Here is an 11,674-nt window from a genome sequence, read left to right as displayed (position 1 = left end):
ATATTCATCTCCTCTTGATTTAAGGTAAGCAGCACTGCTTTCTTTTGTCCATGTTATGTTATACTATGAACCCTACTGGAATTCTCCCCACTACAGCCTTGTGTTAGGGCTACATAACTGGATTGCAAGATTCCTGAGCTCCGTCAGATGGCAGGAAAGTGAAATAGAAGATAGTAATGCAGTGAGATGCCTTATTTGGCATATGGTGAGAACATGGCAAAAGAGAAGTAAACATATATACACAATCCTCATATTTATATATGAAACTTCTACGGGAATACGGCAGTGGCCGCATAACTGGATGTTCAATTCAGCTATCCAGGCGATCGCTTATGGCAGTTGCTTCGTGCAGATCTTCTAGAGCAGGGGTAGTCAACCTTGGCTCTTTTATGACTCGTGGACTTCAACTCCCAGAATTCCTGAGCCAGCACAGCTGGCTCAGGAATTCTGGGAGTTGAAGTCCACGAGTCATAAAAGAGCCAAGGTTGACTACCCCTGTTCTAGAGAATCAGAGAATGCATGTGTTAGGCAATCTTGCACAATATGTTTAACAGTTTGCCTATCAGCACCACAGTTGCAACGAGGGGAATCTTTCCATCCCCACCAATACAGGGTAGAGGCACTTCTTCCAGTATCACACACCTAATTCTGTTCAATTTCAACCAGACAGAGGAAGGCAGGTTAAAACCCGGTGATGGGCAGTCCAGAAGACGATACCATTACTCTCTCCAGGCATTCTTGGGTTAACCTGGGTAGATATTAAGTGAATATCTGTTTTCCCTGCTGGTTTACAAGATTTCAAAAATAGTGGTGCCCTCTAGTGACACTCTAGTATTTTTGCAGTCCAGATCTGTAGCCCTACTTTTAAATAATCACATGGTTTCCCTATTACACTCTTTGCAAACATTCAGCTCATTTCTGAAGTCTAAATCTAAGGGTTTTTTCTCCTAAAGCAGGAGTGTCAAACTGCCGGCCCGTGGGCCAGTTTCATCATACCAGAGCCGCGCCCACCCCATTGCCGGCAATGGCAAAAAAGCTCCGATACGTTGCGCGACGTCACGTGACATCGCAAGTTTGACATGTCTGCCCTAAAGGAATGGGTATCACTATGGCTATCATAGTGAATAAGCTGTCCTAAGTCATTCAAAGAGAATATTAAAAAGCATTAAACCAGGGGTGTCAAACTGCCAGCCCGTGGGCTGGATGCGTCATCGGCAATGGCAAAACCGTCCCGATACATTGCGCGACATCATGTGACATCGTGAGTTTGACATGTCTGCATTAAACTAACAATATTGCTAATGGGTGTCATGTCCATTGCCCAACACAAGAGGCACTTCTAAAACTTTTGGGGCTGGCAAAATAATAAAGGAGCAGCAGATAAAAAAATGTCATTCATTTTGAAATAAGAACAGTAATAGTAGTAGACATAATATAATGCCATTCTGTATGTAAACAATGACTTTATTGCATGAAGCTACTAAAGGCATTCAGGCATAAGCTGTGAAATAGATATTTTCCACATTCCATCAATCCCAGAAATAATAACATACAGTTTCATTCGTGATTTTTCCATCAAACGATTTGTGATGGAGGTGAAAACTCCCCTGACATAACAGCTTGCAGAAATTTTCGGTGATCAGGAATCAATCTGAGCCAGAAATGGCTCAGAAATTCAATTCTCTTTAAAAAAAAATATTTTTTAAAGAAAATTATTTATTTTTGAAAGAAAACTGCCTTACATTTTAATTTAATTTGAAACTTAAAATTAATTACATTTTAATTTACTTAATATATTTTAATTGAATTAATGTAAAATTAATTTAATTCTAATTTAATTTATACTTTTTATATTTTATATTGATAAAAGAAATTCAGACCACCTCTGTTTCTCCAAGCGCCTAAAATTATGCTTCAGTTCAATCAATCAATTTTTATTATGGTCACAGACCAGCATTATGCTTCAAAACACATATCCCTAGAAAGGAAAGCAAATGGTGGCCTCTTTTTAAAATGAAAGATGGTCATGGAAAATATTTCTTAGCAAAAAATAATGTGACCCTATAAAGATAATTTGAGCATATCATGTGAGAAGTTTTCCCAGTTTTCTATGCAGAATTGTTAGTCCTAATTTTCCTCAGAAAGCAGAATAACTGAAAATATGAGGTTAGAGAAGCTATGTTAGGATTTTGATGGGTACAACAGTAAAATTGTGATTCAAAGCCACTAGAAGGCAGTACAGAACAAAAAAAAAAAAGAGAGACTGAAATATATTGTTGCAATATTTGGGTTGAGTGTCTTATTAGGTGGCAGCAAAAACTTCAGATTGCTATTTTTCAGACCTGGCAACTTTCAGACATGTAAACTACAACACTTAGAATTCTCCAACAGATTTTGTGTTTCACTTTGCAGCCATCTTGTGGTCACCCGGTCCAGCTATGTTGGCCAAATGCAGGTCTTCCACAGCTCAGATCCCCACAATTGCATTGGGACTACATCTCCCAGAGTTCTTGTCAGCCATGCTGACTGGGAGTCCTGGGAAATCACAGCCCCAAACTATTTGGAAGTCCCCAACTTGTCTTAAAACAGCTGGAGAAGAAAACTGAAAGAAGAGTTTGAGGGGACTGCCACAAAGAAGAGGGATTCAAATTATTCTCCAGTGCACTAAAGGGCAGGACAAGAAACAATGGCTGGAAAATGATCAAAGAGAGAAGCAATCTGGAATTAAGGAGAAACTTCCTAACAGTGAGGGCAATTAACCAGTAGAACAGCTTGCCTTCAGAAATTGTGGGTGCTCCATCACTGGAGGTTTTTAAGAAGAGACTGGACAGTCGCTTTTCTGAAATGATATAGGTCAGTGATGGTGAACCTTTTAGAGACTGAGTGCCCCAAAAACACCCTGCCCCCTGCCCACCCCACCCCACCCACCCATAGGGCCACCCACCACCTCCACGGCCCACTGCAGCAGATTGCCCAGGTGGCCCTGCAGCACCATGGCAGCCACACCCTCTGCCTGCACCCTGCAGCATCATCTGCATGCAACAGGGCGGAGTCTTGTCCCTGCTGCCCAGCTGCCATGTCCTTGGCTGCGCTGCTGCACATGGGCCACGCCCAGGGGTGACTCTCCTCTGGGGGGGCTGCTGGTGAGGAGGGGGCCATGGGGGAAGGCAGGGCTGGGGCGACGGCGCACATGCCCACAGAGAGGGCTATGAGTGCTGCCTCTGGCACGTGTGCCATAGATTCACCACCACTGGTATAGGTTATCCTGCTTGAGCAGGGGGCTGGACTAGAAGACCTCCAAGGTCCCTTCCAGCTCTATTCTATTCTAAAGAGAGGAAGGCAGATAAAAAGAAATGAAAAAAATGGTCAACAGCAAATTGTAACTGAAATACAGCATTGCACTAAAATTAGGACTTGGAATCCTCTTGGCTTCTAAAATAGCTGAAGATATATAATCTCTAACTAGCCACCATGGTCAATGATATTTCTAATGGTGGCCATCGCTATTTCTAAAGAGCTTGTTGGAAATGCACTGGCAGGCCATTTACGCAGGCAACTCTGACCCGCTGGGTGGTAAGCGAGCCTTGGTAGGAACAGGGAGGCTCAGTCCCTCTGCCTGTCGACTGGCAACGGGTGAGCTCAAACAAGCTATTGCTGTCGTAGTAATTTTCACTTGAGTGAGTCCCCCCAGTGTTGCAGATGGCATCCACTGCTGTATCTTCCCCATGGATGAAGGTGTTGACAGGTTTACACTTGACAGTCGTCATACATCTTCGTTGCATCATCCGGTTGCAATAGAGCCTGGGATCCAGCGTGTTGGACTTTGCAGCAACGTGCTGCCGGTGGAATTTCTCATGACGGGTTTCTCTCTGGGCAAGAGTTGGCAAGGATCCCAGCAGCAATGTCACAAAGAGTACCAGGACTGAATAGGTCAACATCTGAGGCATGGTGTCAACTCCACCTACAAGAGAAAAGAATACAGACCATCGAATTGATATCGGGGTGAGAATTGCACCCCCAACTATCCATTGGCAGAAACCAAGATGTTTTTTGGATTTTCAGAACTTCTGAAGAGATCTAGATTGACAAAAGGTGTTGGGTGTGGCCAGTCTAGAGTAAAGAAAAACTAGGCATGACATGATAGCAATATTCCAGTATTTGAGGGGCAGCCACAAAGAAGAGGGGGCGGGGTCAATTTATTTTCCAAAGCACCAAAGGGCAGGACAAGAAACAACGGATAGAAACTAATCAAGGAGACAAGCAACCTGGAATTAAGGAGAAACTTCCTAACAGTGGGAACAATTAATCAATGGAATGGCTTGTCTCCAGAAGTTGTGGGTGCTCCGTCATTGAAGAACTTTAAGAAGAGATTGGACAACCATTTGTCTGAAATGGTATAGGATCTCCTGCTTGTGTAGGGGGTTAGACTAGAAGACCTCTAAGGTACCTTCCAGCTCTATTCTGGTTGATTGATTGAAGGTTGGCTATTTCTAAGTGGCTGGATGCAAATCATTGCCATGTTCTCCAGGCATTGGCTGAGCTGCTCTGATATCCTTCATCTTAAATGGACATTCAGAAAAAGATTGTTACAAGAGAATAGCTTTTGTGAAGGAAATGAAAAGTGTGGAGTATATATTTTTTTCCTAGAATGCACAGTGGCAAAAACAAAGCTATTGCCAAAAAATTCAACTGATTTAGGTAGTCCTTGACTTACAACAGTTTATTTAATGACCGTTCAAAGTTACAACAGCACTGAAAAAAGTCATGTTTTCACACTTATGATCATTGCAGCACCACGTCAGTCACGTGATTAAAATTCAGACGCTTAACAACTGACTCATATTTATGATGGTTACAGTGTCCCAGGGTCATGTGATCACCTTTTGTAATCTTCTAACAAGCAAAGTCAATGGGGAAGCCAGATTCATTCAACAACTGTGTTACTAACTTAACAACTGCAGTGATTCATTTAACAACTGTGTTACTAACTTAACAACTGCAGTGATTCATTTAACAACTGTGGCAAGAAAGGTTGTAAAATAGGGCAAAAATCACTTGACAACTGCCTCATTTAGCAGCGGAAAATTTGGGCTCAATTGTGATCGTATGTCAAGGACTACCTGTATTAAAAAGAACAGAGGTAATATTTTCCTTACTACTCTATCACTGCAGTACCACTTTAACAACATTTTTATTTTTATTGGCTTTGATCTTGTTGTTAAGATAAATGGAGTATTCACTCGTGCACTGCTGACAATTTTGTATCCAAGTAACTCTGAGTTGGAAGGGAGGGAAGAGAAAGTAGGCTAAAGATTTTTTTTTAAAAAAAAAATATGAGTAAGGATAATCTATTAAATATTCATCCCATTTTCTGTAACCTTTAAGATTAAGCCGCACAAAATCACTTGTCTTACAAGATTTCTTTATAACATATTATTCATCAATCTTCAAGGATATATCTAACAGCAGGAGCAATTAAAAACATTAATCGAAGCTGCAAAGGAAAAAAAGTCAATAAAAGCCCTGAATTGTATCTGAAGAGGGATGAGAGGGAAAGGAGAGGAGAGAGAGAAGAGAGTGAAGGAGGGGGGAAGGAAGTAGGAAGGTTGGAGGAGAAGTGGGGAGTAAGGGAGAAAGGGAAGGGGAGTGGTGAAGGAAAGAGGAGAGGAGAGGAAGAAGAGGGAAGTAGGGAAGAAAGAGAAGAAAGGGAGAAAAGGTAGAGAAGAAGGAGTGTGGATACAGTGAAAGGGGAAATGGGCGAGCAACACCAAAATCTATGTGTATGTATTTATTTTATTTTATTAAAAGTATCTGATAGATAAGAATGTAAAAAGAATGTATGTTAACACATGATAAATATTGCGGTATATGTATGGGGGAGAATTGGGAAAAATAAAAAAGTTTAAATGAAAAAAAAGTAGATATTAAGCACCCTTTGGAAAAGAAGAAATAAAATTTTATTTATTGACCTATAAAGTAGTTCACCTCAGATGGGGACTGCAGCCAAGAAATTAAAAGACGCTTGCTCCTGGGGACGGAAGCTATGGCAAATCTAGACAGCATACTAAAAAGCAGAGACATCACCCTGCCAACAAAAGTGCGTATAGTCAAGGCCATGGTTTTCCCAGTTGCAATGTATGGCTGTGAAAGTTGGACGATAAGAAAGGCTGAGCGACAAAGAATTGAGGCCTTTGAACTCTGGTGCTGGAGAAGACTCCTGCGAGTCCTTTGGACTGCAAGGCGTTCAAACCAGTCAGTCCTAGAAGAGATCAACCCCGACTGCTCTTTAGAAGGACAGATCCTGAAGTTGAAACTCAAATACTTTGGCCACCTAATGAGAAGGAAGGACTCACTGGAGAAGGGCCTAATGCTGGGAAAGATCGAGGGCAATAGAAGAAGGGGACGATAGAGAATGAGGTGGCTGGATGGAGTCACTAAAGCAGTAGGTGTGAGCTTAAATGGATTCCAGAAGATGGTAAAGGACAGGAAGACCTGGAGGAACATTGTCCATGGGGTTGCGATGGGTCGGACACGACTTCGCAACTAACAACAACAAAAGTAGTTCAGCTTAGGCATTGTTTGCTCAACTTAAAAACTGCAAGCTTTCAGGAGGATATTTGAAGAAGAATCAAGTGAACAGGAGGAAGAAACAGAATGTGACGACTGAGTTTGAATGCATCCTCCTGGTTACAGAGCAAACAAAGTGTAGAAAGAAATTCTCAGATCTCCTAGCCCAATTATTCTAGATTCCATGCAGAAATTACAGTAGATTTGAACCAAATCTGGGAAATGCATTTAGATTTCAAAATAGGGAACAGAAAAACTTCTGCTCTAGAGAAACTGAAGTGGAAGCTAGTATTGAAAGAAAAATCTTCAGGTCCAATCCAAGCTGGGAACAAGAAAATGGAGACTTTATTGAGTTGCCAGAAACTTCAGTGACACAGCATGTGCTTCTGGGGTGGCTGACAAAATGGAGCTGGGAGTGGTGAATTTTTATACCTTCTTGGGCTTTTGTGTCTGGAATTGTTCCTGTTCCTGTGACATTGTATTTGAGGCTCTTCCTGTTCCTGTGCAATGAACTTTGACCTGGGGTCAGTGGTGGGATTCAAATATGTGAACAACTGGTTCTCTGTGTGGATGCCGCTTCTGGAAGACCATTCTGGGCCTGGGCAACAAAAAATTAGCTACCAGTTCTGGCAAACTGGTGCGAACTGGCTAAATCCCACCACTGCCTGGGGTTCTGTGTGCCCTTTTGGTATTCTAATGGTGGTGGGTTAACCCTCCTAAAGGTCATGTTCCTTGGAGTCTTTATTTTTCTAATCCCATCAGCTCAAACCTTCTCTGGGGCTATGGCTGAAGGCATTTTGCTTATGAATAGGTGGCCCAGTCTTTCTGAATAGATTACTGAATCTGCATTTCTAAAAGGTGGTTTCCTGAGTTTCTACTTGGGACAGGTTTCTAGGGCCTGGTTTCTAGGATTTTTCTATTATTACTTTGGGGAAATATAATATTCTGCCTTTTTTTAATATCTCTCCAAAATATTTCCTTCTCTAGGAGGGTGGGTGGGTGCTGACTTCCAACACTAGAAAGATGCTGTTGGAGATCCGGTGGAATGGATTGGATGCAATAATGCAAATGCCCCTTCCAACTTTGATTTTCTGATCATTAACCAGGAGGTCACTCTAGATCAGTGGTTCTCAACCTGTGGGTCGGGACCCCATTTGGGGTCGATCGACCATTTCATGGGGGTCGCCAAGCAAGGCTGTCCGCCATTTTTTTTGTCCGCCATTTTTTTTTGTCTGCCATTTTCCCCCCCTTTTCCGGTGGGTGCCTTACCTCCCTTGGGCTGGGCCAGCTGGTGGTCGGCCTGCTCCGTCTCTGCCGCTTGCCAGCTACGCCTTGGCTGGCGCAGGGGGTGGAACCACGCATGCGCGGCACTCCCGGGCAGGGAAAGTCCTTGACTTACGACCGGTTGGGTAGTCCTTGACTTACGACCGGTTTAGTCCTCGACTTATGACCGGTTTAGTCCTCGACTTACGACCGGTTTAGTCCTCGACTTACGACCAGTTGGGGTCGCGGCATTAAAAAGGTTGAGAACTGCTCTAGATGCCTTCAAAAACATTTTCTGTGCCTTCTGAGTCTTGATTTATCTTCCCCCTTTTACCCACCGTGCCTCAGAGAAAATATTTAGACATTTTAGAAACTCACCCGAAACTCTGAGGCTGGATCACTACTCCTTTTGATTTTTCTCAGTTGCTTCGCAGGAATAAAAGCAGACACGGCTTTCTCTGGGAGCTGCGTTTTCTCCTTTGTAGAGCTGGGTGGAGGCAAGGAGAAGGAAGAAAACAAGTTCCAGAAAAATCCTGAACTGCCAAAATGTTTTGCAATTGGGCCTCTTTTGGAAAGGCGAAACCATCAAAAGGGAAAGCTGGTTCTAAAGAAGGCTGATTTCCTTCTTTCTTTCTTTAATCTTCCTTGATGTGTTGGGATTTTAACTCTGTATAAAATAAATTAGGTAGTAAGCTAGCCTGCCCTGCAGCTGACAGAGTTCAAGTTAAAGAAAACGTGTTAATTTAACTTTTTTTCCCCCTCTCTTAACAATGGGAAGAAAAAACATCTGGAAGTGATTTAGTGGGTAAGGAAAACATAAAACTGGAACAACTTGTTACTTAACAGTTGTTACGTGCCAATTTTAGGAGGACTGCTGGGAACGGGGCTTGTATACAGCTAACAGTGAGAAAAATCTGTCTCAGCTGTATCTTTGAATGAAAATAAAAATAAGTCTGCATAGCAGACAAAAGTGATCATATGACCCCAGGACATGGTAACTATCATAAATATGAACTAGCTGCCAAACATCTCAATTTTGATCAGGTGACAATGGGGATGCTTCAATGGTCGTAAATGTGAAAACAGTCATAAGTCACTTTTTCAGTGCCATTGTAACTTTGAATGGGCACCAAACAAATGGTTGCAAGTCAAGAAATAATGTTAACAAGAGATGATGTTATAATTTTATTATGACATTATGTTTATGTGCTATAGACTGCTTAGCAGCCTTCTTAGAGAGCTAATATGTAGTCAGCATATTATATAAGCCTAGCTGGGGTGGTTAGCCCTTAGTTTGGTGCTTGCCCAAAGCAACAGGGTTAATTTAATTTTGTGTGGTTTAGGGAACAGGTGAGCCTCTGCATAAACACTGTGCCTATGTGTGGGGATAGCCAAGCTGGAACAGAAGCAAACTAGAAAATGGTTCAAAACTCTGTGTCAAGAATGAAAGTTTGGCAGCTATGTGCCTCTTCATTTCAACTTGCCATTAGAATAAGGGGGGGGAGGCATTGCTTTAGAATTGGTTAGATGGGGAAATGAAACCACTATGATTCTGCTGAAGACCATGAAAGCTTGAAACCTTTCCAAGGACACTGCAGCAGGTGTGGAGAGGAAGCAGACGGTTCCCACAACAAAGTGAAATTGTTTGCATGATTTACCAGAGAGGGTGGGGATTTGGCTGAAAAAATTACTGTTTAATTCTGTGTACTGGTGCCTGGGAACCTCAGAGTTAGTTTTGCTTTGACATTACCATGCTGTGTATTCAATAAACAGTAATATTTTCAAAAACGGAATGAACCTGGACTTTTATTTGGATTCTCGAGCTGGATGTTGACACCCTGTTTCTTTAATTCTACCCACTTCCCCTACAGCTACACCACAGAGGTGATATTTGGTGAAATGTGGTACAGAGCTGGATCCTCCATAACCTTTTTAAGGGTAGATCTAATACTTATGCAGATCATCCTTTTGTCTGGCAAGATTCTTATCTTGATCAACAATAAAGAAACTACCCCGAAGTAACTCCTTGAAGTAACTGCCCAGTAACTGTGGATGGAGTGGGTGTGACTTACTGGGTGGGCGTGGATGGAGTGGGTGTGGCTTACTGGGTGGGAGTGGCCAGCTCTACATCATTCGTGTCAAAGGTGCCTGGGGGGGCCTGGGCAGGAATGGGACAGATCTGAGGGTCTCTGGCAGAAAAGGGTGGGACCAGGGCAGAGCCCATCAAGCCGGATATGTGAAGTAGGCGAGGACCATTTGCTGGCCATTTCCAGGCAATGGTGCATTTCTTCATTCCTCACAAAGGGTGACACCTCCCCAGCATGCACCCAGGGGGTGGGGCTGACACGGCAGGGGCTGGTTCCTCACTGTTTCCAGACGGCCTTGTGGAGCTAAGACTGAATGCATTTCAGCATAGATGGCCACCACAAAATTGTACATTGGCTCCCAGCCGGCCTGGGCCAGGGCCATGGCAGCAGGGGCCATTCCCTCACTGTTTCCAGGATGGCTTCGCGGGCCACATGAAACCACTTCATGGGCCACATCCAGCCCCCGGGCCTTGTGTTTGACATGTCTGCCCTAACCAGTCCACCGGCAGCCAATGTGAAGCCGAGAAGATATTTTGAGAACGCTGAGGTGCTAGGCAGATAACAGTCCACACTCAGGGCTCAGTGGCCTTGGAATCTGGCAAAAAACTAGCTTAGAAGGAGCCCATCCCATCTCTGAAGACAGTCCCCTTCCCTAATTCCTGAACAAACAGCAGAAACAAAAAATCCTAAGCATGCCATTCCCCCTCCCCCTCAGCATAATGGCAGGACACCAGAATATGAATGATAGACCTGACAAGTACTTGACATTTGAAATAAATTTCGAACACATTGGGTATAGTTCAAAGATAATCTTCAGCGAAATATACATTTAAATCCTTGCAAGAACTCCTAAGGGATATTAGGCAGGGAGGGAATTTGTTTCAGAATTTGCCCAGGGATTTTCTAAGGAGGCTACACTCTTTGCAGTTGAAACAAGCAAATGAAAGTTTTCCAGACTCTCCTATTCAGACAAACTACATTAGTTTCAGAGCTGACTTTTCTCATTGATGAATAGAAGGGCTCTTCACACATCCTTGAATTGGCAAACATGTCTACCAATGTAATATTGTAATGGTATGTGGGAATGGCCTTGGGAGACAGAAGAAAGAACCACAGGCTAGGTAACGATCAGGTAAGAGGCAGCTGAGCTGGCAGAAGGAATGTGGGCAAGGCAAGTTTCTCCAAAAGGGACCCACCCTACTTTCTTGGATTGCAGAGATGTCAAGGGAGAAATGTACTTTCAGACTAATGCTGAGATACAATATCAAATACACCTCTAAGAGAAAAGAAGAGAAATACAGATCTTAGAAGCTATATAAGACTGACACTTGCATCTTAAACTATCCATCACCCATATCTAGGTCTTCTGAAGAGACCTAGATTGATGAAAAGTATTTTAGATAAACTTTGACGGTTGGCTATTCCTAAGTGACTGCATGCAAACCACTGCCATGTTCTCCAGGCATTGGCTGTGCTGCTGTGATGTCCTGCATCCTAGATGGACATTCAAAAAAAAAACAGGGTTGGGATGTTGTAATATTTTATTTATTTATTTATTTTTTATTTAACATGGATTTATATGCCGCCCTTCTCCCTATAGGACTCAGGGCGGCTTACAGCATATTAAAACACATAAAACATCATCCCCCCATAAAAACCTGTTAAAAACCAAATATTTTTTTTCGCTGTATAATTAATTAAAAATTAAATTAAAATTGTCCCTATTTAAAAATTCTCCCTAGGCCAGACCCGCTTGT

The 11,674-nt window shown here is 42.7% G+C and overlaps 1 protein-coding gene across 1 annotated transcript; it reads right to left on the bottom strand.

Annotated features, from left to right (window-relative positions):
* Positions 1-3,362: 3,362 nt before the first annotated feature.
* LOC114923535 (ribonuclease-like) lies at positions 3,363-3,956 on the bottom strand. Its single transcript, XM_029286622.1, has one exon. The coding sequence runs from the start codon at positions 3,945-3,947 to the stop codon at positions 3,510-3,512; it is 438 nt and encodes a 145-aa protein (XP_029142455.1). The 5' UTR covers positions 3,948-3,956; the 3' UTR covers positions 3,363-3,509.
* Positions 3,957-11,674: the final 7,718 nt, after the last annotated feature.

This window comes from Protobothrops mucrosquamatus, unplaced genomic scaffold (genome assembly GCF_001527695.2).
Source record: "Protobothrops mucrosquamatus isolate PMUCROS unplaced genomic scaffold, P.Mucros_1.0 scaffold4307, whole genome shotgun sequence".
Taxonomy (NCBI): domain Eukaryota; kingdom Metazoa; phylum Chordata; class Lepidosauria; order Squamata; family Viperidae; genus Protobothrops; species Protobothrops mucrosquamatus.
Note: the sequence above shows the minus strand (reverse complement) of the source record. Positions and strands in the feature narration are given on the sequence as shown.